Raw genomic sequence first — 17,122 nt, 5'->3', positions numbered from 1 at the left:
AAATACAGATATACCTGAGTAGAAAATCATGCACAATCTTGGCCAGTTAAAAAGAAACAGAAAGCACTTAATCCAGTTCTCTAAGACATTTCTAAGACACTTTTAGCATTTGTGTGGTAGAATCTCTGAAGTGACAGGCCCCCACTTAGTTGATACATGTTGAACATCCCTTAAGGAGGAGAGACAGGATGATAACTTTTTTCACTCCTGTGAGTACAGTTACTGCTAAGTAAATAATTCCACTCAGCAATCATTTGGATAAGTGGCATGGAGTACTATAGATAAAATAATGTAATAGTTTCAAAATGGGAAAGGAGATCATTAAGGCTGTGTGTAATTGTACAAATAGCAGGGAATCTCAAGAACACCTTTTTTATTGTGAAAATATTGTACAGAGGGGTTACAATTACATGGGCAAGATAATGAGTACATTTCTTATCAAGCATTGTAGCCTCCTCCTTTGTTTCCCATTCCCATCTCTCACCCACCCCCTACCCCTGGCCAAAGTTGTAAAGTTCGTTTTTCGACATAACGACTTATACATCTCATTGTTGCAATGGGTCCACCTGTATCCCTATTTAAACAATGTGATTTTGCCCTTCCCCTCCACAAATTATACCAACATCAAATACAGTGAATGCAGGGGTTATACTGTGGGGGAGGGACATAAAAAGCAACAATTTTGTCAGCACAAGTCCACTTTCCAGGAGGAACTGTATTCTTGGAGGATTTATCAACATAGAGTTGCCCTGGGGAGAGTCATACTGATTTAGCCCATCTTCTATGAGAGGATAGATAAGAAATTATATACAAAACATTAGTCAAACCATATTATTAAACATCTACCATGGTTAGGCACACTTTGCCAGGCCACATATATTCATGTAATTATTATTGCATCTGTTCTTATCTAATGTTATTCTCCACATAAAATGTAATCAAAGTTAGGAAGTAAAGTCACTTTTCTGAAGTCACAGAGACTGTATCAGTTTTGCTTATCACTCTACCCGGGTACATAACATTGCTCAAGTTATTGCAGCAGATTTGTAGCAAAATCAGAACAAATATCATATTGTAAATTCAGTTTCCTTTTGGTTTAAATGGTATTTTGGGAGCCTGAGCAAGCATGCAATCTGAGCAAATCTCTAATTTGTTTTTGGTACATATGGTACACTGTTAGATTATACTTGTTCTGTAATTTAAAAGTTACCTTAGGTAATTGTGTGGTCTTTATTTTCCCCCTATATTATTGGATCATTGTTTTGTGAACTCTTCATTCATACGGACACATTCAGTGATGAAAGGATTGAAGTGATGAAATTGTGCTTCCAACCACTTAACTTATAAGAAGAGTTTAGACTCAATTTGATTCTGTTCCCTATGTTATGAAATAGAACAAGTTTGATAACTTTCTTGCTAATTAAAATAGATGGAATATTTACATTTGCCACAAGTACCAACAAGTTTGTTCATTCTTAATTCAACCATGAAACATCATCTTTACTATGGTTTCCCAGAGATTTCTGAGACAAAGGAAAAAGAGCAAAGTGTTGTAGACTGAAGATATGAAAGATATTCAGAGAAAAAAATAACAAACAATAAAATCCACTGAAGCTCAGAGATCCTCCCAAATATCCCTTATGGCTAATTTGGACTTGCCTTTTGCTTCCCATTTGTTAGGTGGTAGACAATTCCATTAGTAATACCTTCCTTATGATCATTAAACCAGTCAATGTATTGGCTACACCAAATTCCTTTAATTAGTACTATTTGATTGACTTTATTTTCAAATCCAGTTTTTTTGTTCCAACACTTCTTGAAGTGCCCAACCTCCTTCTTAATGATAACACTTGGTGTTCAAATATCTGTTCTTGTAAACTCATCTTGAAATAGTTACACAAGAATGGCAGAACAGAAAACAAGTCAGAAAAATGCTTTCAAGAATCATGTTTCATAATATACCCATTCTACATGGGCATCTAATATCAAAATCCTTGAAATACAAATTTAGAGCTAAAAATGGCAATTTACAGAGACAAATAAAGGGGGAAATTGTATTTTTGTCCTTACCTATTCTTAGGACATACATTATATGAGTAGGAGACTATAGGTCTTTGTTTTGAAATATTTGTAACCACTTAGCAATTGTAATTTTGAAACATGTACCATATTTTAAGCTATGTTTTAAAATATTTTGTTTGCCATATAATTCCATATTTATTAACATGTAGGCTAAGCTTAGCTGCTACTTCTTAAAATAACTGTAAATAATATAATGAATTATACATAAAAATGGAAAATTATGTCTTTTTAATACACCAATCATTTTACACCACCTCAGCATTACTGCTGACAAGGTTAAAGGCTGAGTTATCTTGTCTTAATCAGAGCTATTAACATTTCTCTAATTACTTAAGAGAGACTATTGATTGCATATTTTATATATTTATAAGGCTTTAGATGTAATTAGGGACCTCTGAAACACAATAGTTCATACAACAGTTTATGTTTTAACCACAGATATTGTCGAGCTTCATTTCTGCATAGTAAGCCAAAATTCTTTATGCAATTTGCACCTTTGAACTGTAAAGAAATATACTCAACATAGTCATCTTGGTTTCAACTAGAATAACAATAATGTTCCTACAGTACTTTTTATAGTTCCATCTGAAAATGATCTTGCACATTACGTTTCATGAATTATTTTCTTATGCGTTATGTCACTTAGGCTGAAGAAAAATCTCTTTGAATGTATATTATTTAGACATATGTAACATGACAAAATGCCTGACATAAACTGCTTAAAGGCAGACATATTTATTTTGGCTCATGGTTTAGAAGGCTCCTTCTATGGTTTCTTGGTTCCTTGTTTCTAGGCATGTGATGAGGCTGTTTATGATGGTGGCCAGAGCCTGTGATAGAAGGAGAAATTGTGCATCTTATGTAGTAAGGAGGCAGAAACAAGCAGCTTACATCATAGTTGATGGGAAGCAGGTTATGGCTGTAACAGGAAAGGAAAGTACCTCTATACCATAAATTCCCTAAGCATTCATTTTCAGTGACTTAGGACTTTCAGCCAGAGCCCATCTTTCAGAGTTCTACCATCTTCCAATAGTTAATACAGACTTCAAATTTACCAATGAATTAAACAAACCTTTAGCTCAGAGACATAATAATCAATTTCATCAGAAAATCTCTGACAGATATACTCAAAGGGATATTTTGCTAATCTTCTAGCCATTTATTATTTTAATCAAGTTGACACTGAAGGTTAACCATCAGGGGGAATACAGCTGAGAATTCTATCATCATCATTGATGAAGACACAGAGTCTTAGGAGTGCAGTATCTTGTCATGTTCAGAGTGTAGTTGAAATTCTAGCTCTGGTATTTTTAGAGCTTAGCATGAAAGGTTGAACTTGATCTTTGTTATCTTGTTGAACCATAATATTTGCTGTAATTCCCCAAGTTCCAAGAACAGTGGCTTTATGTAAACTGAAGTCTTTTGAAGTCTTCTTGTTTTAAGCTTTGCCTGAATCTTTTATTTCCCTGAAAAGTTACAGCTCATTAGATATTGGCTGTGTCCTACATATATCAGAAAATGTGTTAAGCATAATGATACATTTTAAATGCTGGACAGTTTAGACCAGTATCTCCTGGGGAACTAAATATAACACAGGTTTTATTCTCAATGGAACTCTTATAATCTTGGTGTAGATAATATTCACATAAATAGAAACAACTTGACAAGTATTTAATAGAGAGTTAAGCTACAAAAATTTAAACAAGCTGGGTGGCTCATGTCTATAATCCTAGCTACTCAGGAGGCTGAGATCTGAGGATCATAGTTCAAAGCCAGCCTGGGCAGGAATGTTCATGAGACTCTTATGTCAAGTTAACTACCAGAAAACTGAAAGTGGTTAAGTGGCTTAAGTGGTAGATGGGTAGCCTTGAGCTGGAGAGTTCAGAGGCAGCACCCAGGCCCAGAGTTCAAGTCCCAAGACCAGCAATAAAAGAAAAAAATATATAAAAAATAAAGCTAAGAATATAAATATTGTGGAAAAATGTGATATTTAATAAAAATTAGGACTTAAAAAGGTATTTAATTCAATAAACCATCTATTTCCTTATTTAGAATATTTTTACTTAAGTAGCTTTACAAAGGAATTGGCAGTCACCAAAGCAGTTTATGAATACAGTGCATCTTGATCTCTGGCACCCTTTTAAACATTCTCACTCACATCTCCCAAACCACCCCTTCCCTTACATAACTTTATGTTATGTATTTAATTTTTTTTCTTTTAAGACAGTATATGTAACTGATGATTTATTGTTCCCAAAATGTTAATTAAATTTTGTTAATATAAATGATACAACAACTCTCAAGTGCTTAAAACAGTGAAGACACTCATAGTAGTTTATTACGTATGCATAACTAAACATTAATGTCTACTTTTTTGTTTTTGTTTTGTTTTTCATTTTTTGGTTTGTTGTTTGTTTTTTGGTAGGTCAGTTAGCTTGAACTCAGGGCCTGGGCACTGTCTCTAATCTCTTTTTGCTCAAGGCTAATGCTCTACCACTTTGAGCCACATCTCTATTTCTGGTTTTCTGGGGAGTTAACTGGAGATAAGCTTCTCACAGATTTTCCTACCTGAACTGACTTTAAAAACCACGATCCTCAGATCTCAGCTTCCAGATAGCTAGGATTATCAGTGTGAACCACCAGCACCCAGGTCTGACTAACTATTTTAAAGAAGAGAATTTATTTTTTCTGCACAGTTTTAGAGATTGAAGTTTGAAATCCAGGGTCCAGCAAGGCTGATTTCCTCTGTGCCCATTCCCTTTGGATAATTCTTTCTGCCTCTTCACAAGTCAGCTCCCTGAGCAAGGGCACCTATGATATCGCTTAGATATCCAAATTTCTTCTCTCACAAGGCAAGAATGTCAGGTTGGGTCAGACTCCACCATAGTGGCCTGAGTTTACCTCACTTACATTTTGAAGTTCCTATGTCCATGTATAGTCTCGCTTGAAGTATTGAAGGTAAGGGATTCAACATTCGAATTTTGGGGAGATGCAACAGTTAACTTGCCAAAGTCTTGAGTAAATTCTAGTTGATTAATGTTCTGTCCTACTCCATACTTTCTCCTTTATCTTAGTAATTAGCTCTACAAAGCCCTATCTGTGCACTGTTCCATTTCTTTCTGAGATGGGTTATTTGCTTCAGAAAATTCTTAGAACCATAAACTAGACACAGATGCTTGTAATACTAGCAATTCAGGAGGCTGAGATCTGAGAATCTTGATTCCATAAACTAGACACTGATGCTTGTAATACTAGCAATTCAGGAGGCTGAGATCTGAGAATCTTGATTCCAAGCCAGCCTTGGCAGGAAAGTTTATGAGTCTCTTTATTTCCAATTAACTACCAAAACAAAACAAAACCCTGCAATATATCTGTGACTCAAGTGGTAAAATGGAAGCCTTGAGAGAATAAAAACTAAGGGACAGTATCCAGGTCCTGAATTCAAGTCCCAGTACATGCACAAATACACACAATTATACTCACGCTCACACACACAATCATGAATCTTGGTACCTTAAAAGTCTTAATGAAAGCTATATGTTGCTTCAAAGTAAAGTCTTGCATAAATACGAAGGCAGAAGAAGTACCCACCTTAAAAGGTGGGTACAGTGGGAATTTCTTGTTGAAGCACTTTTAAGGATGGGAGTTTTTTGAGATTTGGTACTATGATGCTTTTCAAATACAAATACATCAGGACCTACTGAATTACCTAACTTTGGAACTATATCATCTGTGTCATTTCATGAGCATTTCCTTTTTTGGCCTTTAAATATTTTAGAAAGTAAAATAATAAGTACCCACCATTTTAATCTGATATTTTAGAATCACACTACCCTTTTCCTCTAGTGAATGGAAAAACTATAAAGTTCATGCTTTATAATTTAGGTGTCCTTTACAAACAGTTTATATATATTTCCTATTATATATGACTGTCCTTTCTTTCCTTGCTGTCAGCTTCATTGTTGGAAGATAATTTTTCTCACTGTTTGCTTACCTTTTCAGAGAATTCAATCATAAAATAAAACCTTCAGGAAATAATGCAAGAAGTAATTCTTTATGAGTTCACCATTCTTTAGGGTTGTGCGTATACTATTATTATAAAGTTTTCAAAATTGTATTTGCTGTCTGCTGGAGCTTTCAGCCCTTGTAAACTATCTGAAAGACATTTCTAAACCACATTTGAAGACATACAACAAAAACTGGCCTGTTATTGTATTAGTCACTGTTTAGAATTCCTTTAGAAGTACCACATATTTACATGTTCCACTTTGAAAAGTGTGTTAGAATAATCTCTGTTGTGAACTTTTCTTCATATTTTTAGTTCATCTACAGGGATTTTTATTAAAGTTTTATTAAGGAAAATGGCATTTTTACCTTTAGATTTACTATCAAAAATGTTTCTTACAAATAATGCAGTGACCAGGATTGCTCATGAATAGTGAATGTGTTCACTAATCTATATGAACACTGAAACTTCTACGAAATTTCCTTTACTCTGGTTTTGACCCCTTTGTTGGTGTTTGCAGGGATGAGGAACCAGGAGGCCAGATGGTCACAGATAAGTTCCATATTGATTGGGATTCCGTCCTTGTCGACACAGATAATGTCATTGTGGCAAGATTTGATGGAAGAGGAAGTGGATTCCAGGGACTGAAAATTTTACAGGAAATTCATCGAAGATTAGGTTCAGTAGAAGTAAAGGACCAAGTAGCAGCTGTAAAGTAAGTCGGTGAACATTGTTGTATTGATTTTTTCTGTAATGACAGAATCTAGGTATATGACTTACACTAATAATTGACTTAAAGGATTCTGGATAGCTGAGTGATTTTCTAAGTTAAGGATATAGATAGCTCTACTACATTCTTTTCAGTCTATATTCTCCTTTGTGGTACAATAAAAGAATGATAATCTGGAATTAGGGTTTATTTTGTATTTATGAAAATTAGAGAGATTACATGACTATTTTGTTTGTACTACTTGCAACATAGAGCTATAGAAATCGATAATATCTATTAATTCCACAGTCCTAATTCTAACTCTTACAGTGGCTATTTTCACATTCACAATGTTAACTAAACAATGATTGTAGATTATTTACAATGGAACATAAAAATCAGCCAAAACATGGATGTTAATCCAATCTTCCTGGAAATCATTTAAGTTGGAATTTATAACAATCTCTCATATGACATAAAATAACTAGACCATCACTTTGAATAGTAAGATTCGGTAATATACTATCATGCATAATTAGAGCTATAATCAGTAAACCATTTCTACTACTTGTGTATGTGCCAAGCATAAATTTACATGTATATTTGCCTCAAGAAGACATAATATGTATTTTGTTGTTGCAGATATTTACTGAAACAGCCATATATTGACTCCAAAAGAGTAAGCATTTTTGGAAAGGTAAATAATAAAATTACTACTCATACAAATATATGTTATGTACCTAAGTATATATATATATATATATATATATATATATATAATTATGTTCTTCATTATATTTCAATTTCTGCATTAATTTCAGAAAATATGATATTATATATACATGTATAATTTATTAATTTGGCAACTATTTCTTGAGCATCTAACTGGTACATGGTATTAGAGAATCAACAGCAGAAATGTCCCTAATTCCTTAAAGCTAGCAATTTACAGAAGAGCAATAGATATGAAAAACAATAAATGAACAGTGTGCTTTTATATAGAGAAGAATCATAATGAAACAAATATAAAATGATATGTAAATGATCACTATAGAAATAATCTGTAAAGAGATCATAGAAAAAAAGAAATAATAAATGAAGAAGTCAAGAAAGGTCACTGCAATGAGGAGATATTTAAGCAATATCTAAGCAGCAAATGGAAGGTAGACAGCCCAGTCCCTAGTAACTGCATGTTCTTCACAGAAGGTAAACAAATACCATACCCTCAAGAAAGGCACACATACACCACACACACACACACACACACTGAGTAAAGTATGGTATTCACAGGGGAGGGTTATAAGGGTGTACCACCTTCCAAAATTAATTTATCACTTAACAAAATGGATACCAAAAAGCTAGAATGTGTGGTCAGGGTGTAGGGAATGTCAATGGGGTGGTAGACAAATGGACAGAGGAAGGGTGGGAAAATACAGTAATACTGTTCAGTGTATACATGTGAGAATAGAGCTGGGAAAGTTGGGTGATATGTTGGTTGGGAGAGCTAGGGGAGAAGGTTGGAAGGGATGACAATGATTAGGATGTGAATTTACTCATAATTCATAATGTTGAAGTGAACTCCCTTTATACAACTACTCTAACATCATATAAAAAAGATGAAAAGAGGCTGAAGCCTTGGAACTGGAAGATGACCTGTTTGCATAGGTATTTTTCTTGTGCTATCTGTAAGTAAAAACGATGTGAAGATCAACATTATTTTCCCATTAGGAAAATATACCTTGCACAGATTCTTGGGGAGCACGTGCTTTCTGACACATCATTGGCAGCATGCAGTGAGGTAACAGGATGATGGAAGGAGAAACTATTCAACTATTTTAGTTTAGAGATAATTCATGGTCTTCCTGAGGATAGTGGAAACATATATTTTCTACTTTTCATATAATAACTTAGAGATCCGTCACATAACACTGGACCATAAATCTTAGTCATGTTGACTGACAGACACATTATCCTTCTGCTTCACAGATCTACACTGTTTTAATTGTATTCTATTTTGTTGTGAGTAATATTGAGTGGATCAATAAAATATTTTATGTAGTTTTCTCAATATGAATGCAAACAAAAATAAAAGAGACCAAAACAGTAATGATAAATACATTTTGAAAAAGGAAAATGTTAAATATCTGATTATTCCAGAGAAATGGAAACTCTGGACACATGATCAAAGGAATGTATTCTGTTTCACGCTAAGACATTAAGCTAGGTGAAATGCACCAGGCACAGATGGAGGAATATGGTAGGGTTCCATTCATATGAAGTATCTATAGTCGTATAGTTCATAGACCCGGAGAGTAGAATTGTTGTTGCAAGTGGTTTGGCGAATCATGAAAAGGAAAACTTTTCAAGGAGTTCCCAGTTTCAGATTTGCCTGATAAAACAGTTGTGAAAGTCTAACTAAAAAGAATATGAAAATAGATTTGAAGCTTTTGAACTGTGCCATTAAGGAAGATTATTCTCAAGAATCCAGTGTACATAATACTATCAAATTAAGAAAAGTGAGAGAAAGGTTGAATATGAAAAGGATGGATGAGACTGTTGAAAGGGGTGACGTTAATCAAGAATATATTGTAATATATTGTATTCATAAAATGATTTGTTAAATAACAAAACTTTTGTACAATTTCTTTTTTTTTTTTTGTCGGTCGTGGGGCTTGAACTCTGGGCCTGGGCGCTGTCCCTCAGCTCTTCAGCTCAAAGCCAGTGCTGTACCACTTGAGCTACAGCGCCTCTTCCTGTACAATTTCTTTATGATAAAAACATAAAATAAAAATGGTTCACAAAGTGAAAAAATAGTAATTCAGGTGGTAAATTTTGTTCATGTGCTTTTTGCCACCAATAGGTGCATGTGTACTATTCCTAAACATTACCAGTCCTGACATGTTAATATTTACAAAGGATTTAAGATTTATACATTTCATGGTTGTAATTACTATACACATAAAGAAATGCAAAGGACCAACTGAGGTATACAAGCATTTATAGAGACTGAAGGAATGCTCTGGAGTATATAAAATGTCTTATAAAAAAAAAGGAACATGAACTATATGGTGAAGAATTAGAAAGTGGGAGAGGAAAATCTCATGTACATGTGCTCTGTCAGAAGAGAGAATACCTGCAGAGCAATCAATAAAAGTGATTGTAACTAAGGAACAGTTGGCAATAAGGAGAGGAAACAGTTTAGAGGATCATCTACATCAGCTAAAGCGGTTATATGTCAGCCTATACTTGTAAAGGAACTAGACTTGGAACTTGAGATTTAGAAGTTCACATTATCATGTTAGCTCCCAATGATCACATTGGATTAATGAATGCTAGCTCCATTGACTCCAGTAACCTAAACAGGAAGCCGAGAGTAGAATACAAAGGAAATTTATTCTCAATGAAAAAAATCAATAAATAATGTATGACAGTAATATGAATAACTTGGTTTTCTGAGTATATAATATAATGAACATGTTCACATTAAAATTTCAGAAACAAAGCTAGGACAAAGGCTCACACCTATTGTCCTAGCTGTTTAGAAGGCAGTGATTTGAGCATCCCATCTTCAATGCCAACCCTGACAGGAAACTGTGAAACTCTTAGTTCCCATTAACTATCAAAAAGCTGGAAGTTGACACAAGAATATAGAGCTAGTCTTGATTTAAAAAATAAAATAAGCAAAGCTCTGGACAGTGCCCAGTCCCTTAGTTCAAGCATCAGTTCCAGGAAAACACACACACATACACACACACACACACACACACACACACACACACACACACACACACACACATACACACACACACACACACACACACACACAGTGGGCATGGGTACACAGTAAGCACTGATTTTTTTTCTTAGAGTATGCATGTTTTATTTAAGTATCAAATTGAATTATGTTACATGGCTAAAATTAGTTTGTAAGTAAAGACAATTTTCGTTAAGCTTTTAGAATGTAACAGCATCTGGGATTATTGGTTACTTCCCGGGAAGTTTTAAATGATATTTAAACTTATTTAACCATTAAAGGATTTTCATGATTCATCTCTTTCTTCTAAGCTAAAGCTATTAGCACTTTGAAAAGGAGTTAATTTTCCATTTTTTCTTTTTTTTGTAATTAATTTTTATGAAGTTTTTATTGTAAAATACTGTACAGAGGGGTTACGTTATATGAGCAAGATGATGAGTACATTTCCTATCAAGCATATAACTTTTCAGAATATTTGCAAAGAGTAGTTTTTAAAAAAGCCCTCTTATACATTTCATCTGCAATCATAGTAACTATGACCTCTTTTATTTCCCAGAGGACCAGCCACCTTTGCTACCACATTCTGCTTCTTGAAGCAGACATTCTCATATATATATATATATATATATATATATATGTGTGTGTGTGTGTGTGTGTGTGTGTGTGTGTGTGTGTATATATATATGTTATATATATGTCATATATATATATATATATATATATATATATATATATATATATATGGTGTCTGCTTTTATTTTGAAGTCTTTGATCCATTTGGAGTAGATTCTGGTGCAGGGTGATAAATACAGATCTGGCTTTAGATTTCTACAAGGTGTTTAACCAATTTTACCAGCACTACTTACTGAAGAGGCTGTCTTTCATTCTATATTTTTAGCTCCCTTGTCAAAGATTTGGTGGCTATAGGTCTGTGGGTTCAGTTCTGGGTCTTCAGTCCTATTCCATTGGTCCTCAGGTCTGTTCTTGTACCAATACCAACTGTTTTGATTACTATATTTTTGTAGTAGAGTTTGAAATTTGGAATTGATACTCCTCCAGCACTGTTATTTCTGCTAAGAATTGTTTTTGCTATCTGGGGTCTTTTATTGTTCCATGTGAATATTTGGATTACTTCTTCTGTTTCATTGAACAATAAAGTTGGGATATTGATAGGTATCGCATTGAATTTATATATAGCCTTTGGCAGTATTGCCATTTTCATGATGTTAATCCTCCCAATCCAGGAAGATGGGAGATTTTTCTACTTCCTTAGTTCTGCTTTAATTTCCTTTTTCAGGCTTTTAAAGTTTTGTCATCAAGGTCCTTCACCTCTTAAGTTAACTCCTACGTATTTTATTTTTTGTGGAGCTACTACAAAAGGGGTTGCTTTCCTAATTTCAGCTGCACTCTTCTCATTATTGGCGTCCATGAAAGCCATTGATTTCTGAGGGTTAATTTTATACCCTGCTACTTTGCCAAAGTTTTAGATCAGCTCAAGTAACTTGAGGGTGGAATCAATGGGGTTCTTTAAATACAAGGTCATGTCATCTGCAAAGAGGAGAGTTTTACTTCATCATTCCCTATTTGGATCCCCTTTATGTTTGCATCTTGTCTTACTGCCCCACCTAGGCATTCCAATACTAAGTTAAAGAGGAGTGGAGAAAGCAGACATCTTTGTCTCATTCCTGAATTTAGAGGAAATGGCTTTCACTATTAAGTACACTGGTGGATGTAGGATTGTCATACATAGGCTTTATTATATTGAGGAATGTTCCATGGATTCCTAGTTTTCCCAGAGCTTTCATTATAAAGGGCTGTTGGATAATCATGTGGTTCTTATCCTTGCTCTTGTTGATGTGATAAATTATATTAATTGATTTGTGTATATTGAACCAGCTTTGCACCCTTGTAATGAATCCTGTTTGATCATGGTGTATGATTTTTTTGATGAGTTGTTGAAGTCGATTGACAAAACTTTTGTTGAGAAGTTTTGTGTCGATCTTCATCAAAGAAATGGGTCTATAGTTCTCTTTCGGTGATGAGTACCTGCCTGGTTTTGGGATGAGGTTTATGATGGCTTCAGAGTTTGGTTGTGAACTTTCACTTTCAATTTCATTGAAGAGGTGGAAGAGTATTGGTGTGAGTTCAGCTTTGACTTGTAGAATTCAGCTGTAAATCCATCCAGTACTGGGCTTTTCTTGGGTAAGAGTTCTCTTATTGCTGTTTCTATTTTGATGCTTGATATGGATCTTCAAGTTGGTTGAATCATCTTCATTTAGTTTGGGCATGTCAAATGTTTGCTAGAAATTCATCTATGTCTTTCAGATTTGTAAACTTATTAGCATAAATGTTTGAAAAGTACCCCCTTATTATATTCTGAATCTTGGTTCTTTCTGTAGTGATGTTTCCATTCTCATCTCTGAGTTTGTTTGTTTTTTTTTGGGGGGGGGGTGTATTCCCTTCTTTTTCTGATAAGATTTGCTAAGAGTCTGTCAATTCTATAATTTTTTTTCGAAGAACCAACTTTTGTTTTGTTGATTCTTTCTTTTGTTTTGTTAATTCATTTAATTCTGATTTAATTTTAATTGTTTTTTGTCTACTGGATTGAAGTTTAACTTGTAGCTCTTTTTCAAGGAGCTCAGGTGCCTCATTAAATAGTTGGTTTCAGATATCTCCAATTTGTTAATGTAGGAACTTAGAGCTATAAACTTACCTCTGAGCACTGCCTTTGCTATGTCCAAGAGAAGCTAATAGTTTGTGTGTTCATTTTTGTTAAATATCATGAACATATGAATTTCCTTTCTAATCTCTTCCATGACCCAATGACAGTTCGACAGTGTGTTGTTGAACCTCCATGTGTTGCAGGATTTCCTTTGGTGGCTTTTGGTCTTGAATTACATTTTTATTCCCTTTTGGTCTGACAGAATGCAGGGCATAATTTCAATGTTTCATGTTTCTGCATTTGGACAAATTTGCTCTGTGACCTAAAATATGGTCTATTTTGGAGAATGTTCCAAGTGCTGCTGAGAAGAACGTGTATTCTGATGCTGCTGGGTGAAATATTTGGTAGATATCTCTTAAGTCTAGTTGATCTTTGCAGTTGTTTAAGTCTGAGTTTTTGCCAGATTGACCTATCCAGCAGGGATAGGGGTGTGTTAAAGTCCCCAACAATTAATGTCTTTTGATTAATGTGTGATTTTAGGGAAAGTAGTGCTTCTTGGATAAATTTCGGTGCTCGGTTATTTAGTGAATAGGTCTTTAGAACTGCAATATCCTCTAAAGGAGAAATCCCTTAATTAGTATGTAATGACCTTCTTTAGCTCTTCTAGCTAATTTTAATTTGAAGTCTATTTTATCTGATATTAGCATTGCAACTCCTGCCTACTTATTGCTACCGTTTTCTTGGTAGATTTTATTCCAGCCTTTCACTTCCAGAATATGTTTGTTTTTGTGGGCAAGATGTGTCTCTTGAAGGCAGCAGATGGAAAGATCTTGCTTTTTGACCCAACTAGGCAGTCTTTGTCTCTTAATTGGAGAGTTAAGTCCATTAATATTGAGAGTTAAGACCAAGAAGTGTTTGGTAGTTCCTGCCATGTTATCCACCTTCTTGGGGGCTGGGACAACTGGTTTTTTCCTATGCTTTTTGTATTCTCCTTTTGGGGACTGTTTCTTGGCCTTTATTGTGCTCTTGTTGGTTTTCTATGTGTACAACATCTTTAAGTATCTTTTGTAGGGATGGTTTGGTGGAGATATATTGTTTCAAATTTTTTTGCTGTGGAAGGGTTTTATTTGACCTTCCATTATGAAAGAGAGTTTTGCTGGGTACAGCTGGGTGCAGTTGTTTATCTTTAGAGCATGGCATACATCATTCCAGGCTCTTCTTGCATTAATTGTCTCTGCTGAGAAATCTGAAGTTATTATGATTGGTTTCCCTTTATAGGTGATTGATCTTTTCTCCGTAACAGCTTTAAGGATCTTTTCTGTCTGAATTGATCCTGTGTGCATTACAATGTGATGGTGGTATGTCCTGTTCTGGTCTGGTGTATTTGGGGTTCTAAAAGCTCCTTGTATTTGAAAAGGCCTATCTTTTTGCATATTTGAGAAGTTCTGTGCTAGGATCCTGTTAAGTAAATTTACTAGATAATTAACTACTGTCTCTAGGTGCTCCTCTACACCCATTATCCTCAAATTAGGTCATCTGATGGTGTCTTCTAGATGTTGAATAGATCTATCATATTTCTTGGATTTGTCTGTTATATCTAGGTTGTCTTCAATCCCAGAGATTCATTCTTCTGCATGGTCTAACCTACTGTCGAGACTTTTTACTTCTTTTTTTATTTCCTTTCCTTCTAATAGGTTGGCTTTGATGGCTTCAAATTCTTTATTGGGGCTTTGTTTTAGATCTTGTATAGACTTCTTTACAGCCTTAATTTGGTTTTCAGTGTTCATTCTCAAATCCCTTAGTTGATTGGACTCCCTTTCCTTCTGTTGGGCTTCATTCAGCATTCCCTTTGTGGGCTCCCTGGATTTCTCCAGCTGTCTGTGGATTCCATGAATGCCTCAATAAATCTTTGTCTATTCTCATCCCACTAATGCAATCCTTCAATTAGTCTTAGATTAGCCTTATCACACTCATGATTTTCCTGTATTAATCTTTGGTTAGCCTCATCATGTTTGCAATATTCCTGTATTAATTTTTGTTAGCCTCATCATGCTCATGGTGAGACCTTTGCAGGCTTTCAAACTTTTCATTCCAGATGTTTACTAGTATTGTTTGTAGAGCATTTTGGGAACACTCCTCTGGGTTATTCATTGACTGCTCTGTTGCCTGATTGTCATGAGTGGGAGTTGAAATACCTGGACTTGCCATTTTTCTTGTGTTTCTGCTTATTCTGCCCATTTGGGTATGATAGCCAAACCAATTCTGAGCTATTTTAAGGCAAGCATCATCCAGAGCCCTGTAGTTGCACAGTTTGATCCAGTCAAAAGGGGTACAGATACAATCTAGTTCAACAGAGACAATTTAGTTCAACAACAAACAGCTAGGGATCAAGGGGCTAAGAAAAATCAAGTAAGGGGTCAGCTGACTAGAAATTAATAGGTTTAGGGAGAATTTCAAGGAGAAAATAAGATTGGAGAAGCATAGGGAGGCAAAGTGAGAGAAGGATTCGGAGAAAGGGCAGGAATAGCAGGAAAACAGAAGAGCGATAAAGAAAAGGGAAAGATAAAAAATAAAAAAAATTTAAAATGAAACAGTTATAATTATATAAAGAAATAATTCTACAATTAATGGAGTTAAGGCAGAGAGTTTGTGAATTGAGTAATCAATATCTGAATTAAGTATGCACACAATGAAGGATAAGGTCTAATAATTGAAGACAGGTATATATCTGAGGATGAACAGAGCAGCAATTAAGTAGTGCAAAAAACAAAAAGAACAAAAAAATGAAAAAACCCTAAAAGGACCAAAAAGGAAAAGAGTATAAAGAGAATATTAAAAAAGAAACAACAATAACGAAAAACAAAAACAAAAAAAAGCAAACCTAAAATAAAATAAAAATGATAGAAAGAGACAAGAGTTTTTTTTTAATTAGGTAGAAATAAGTTCTTAAAATAAAAATTGGGGGGAGTGGTGGCAGGAGGGGTTCTTGTGTGTCCCCTGTGTCTGTAGACTGTCTCTTGGTGGTGTAGTCTCTGGTTTGCTTGTGGTGTTTTGTTGTTCTGTGGCTTAGTTGGTTTCTTAAATCAGTTTGTTTGAGCAGGCTGAAGGAAGCTCCTCCTCACTGGGGAGTTTATGTACCTCCTCTCAGGCTAGTTCGGTGGGAGGGTAGTCTACTTTGAGTATCATAATAGAGTGAGGTGGCTGTTTCTTCTAGCTTGGAGTTGCTCTAAGGGTTGCTAGGTTGTAGGTTAGGCTGTGGCCTGTCAGCAATCAGTAGCTTTAGGCTGATGGCCTAGCTCTGGAGACACTCAATCAGCCCAGCATTGAGACAATATCAAGATTTATGTGTACCAAGTTTCCAATTGCTCAAGGGCTGGAGTTGCTTCCTGTGCAGCAGCTGGGTACGGTAGCCTCTGGAGCTGTTTACCCACTAGGGAAACTCTGCCCTGCCCAGGCAAAGCTGCCTCTGCTTGGGACGGGCAATTCTCCCCTGGAGTGGATCTGAGCCCTGATGCAGGTCAAATCACACTAGCTGGAGTTTTTCTCTGGTGGCGGGGGATGGGATAACTTCTCATGGTTGCTCTGTGAGGAGTGAGGATGTCTTGGGGTACTCATGCCTATCCCTTGGTTTCCTGGTCTTCCACATCCACTGAAGATTTCTGCTTCTTGTCGGTTCTTGCTGGCGTGAGTAGAATTGGCTTTGACACCTTTGTCCCAGGCTTTCTGTGTCAAATATGGAAGCTGCTGCTGCTGCCCCAAACAGGGGTTGCTCGAATCTGTGTCCTTAACTAAGCTGCCTGAATTTTTCCTCTGTGGCCAAACTCTCTGTACTATGACACTACAATTGGCGTGTGTGTCTATCTAGCTTTAGATTTCTCACTGGAATACTAATACCGGTTTCTACAGGAG

The 17,122-nt window shown here is 35.4% G+C and overlaps 1 protein-coding gene across 1 annotated transcript in view; it reads left to right on the top strand.

Moving 5' to 3' along the window:
* Nucleotides 1–17,122, top strand: part of Dpp10 (dipeptidyl peptidase like 10) — a 666,755-nt gene that overhangs the window by 629,740 nt on the left and 19,893 nt on the right. Inside the window, exons 20-21 of the mRNA XM_042685166.1 lie at nt 6,609–6,803; nt 7,440–7,494. Of these exons, the coding sequence (XP_042541100.1) occupies nt 6,609–6,803; nt 7,440–7,494 (250 nt within the window). The remainder of the gene's footprint in view (nt 1–6,608; nt 6,804–7,439; nt 7,495–17,122) is intronic.

Source organism: Dipodomys spectabilis, unplaced genomic scaffold, assembly GCF_019054845.1.
Source record: "Dipodomys spectabilis isolate Male_0828 unplaced genomic scaffold, ASM1905484v1 ptg000094l, whole genome shotgun sequence".
NCBI classification, from domain to species: domain Eukaryota; kingdom Metazoa; phylum Chordata; class Mammalia; order Rodentia; family Heteromyidae; genus Dipodomys; species Dipodomys spectabilis.
The sequence above is the reverse complement of the archived record's forward strand: the minus strand, read 5'-3'. Positions and strand labels throughout refer to the sequence as shown.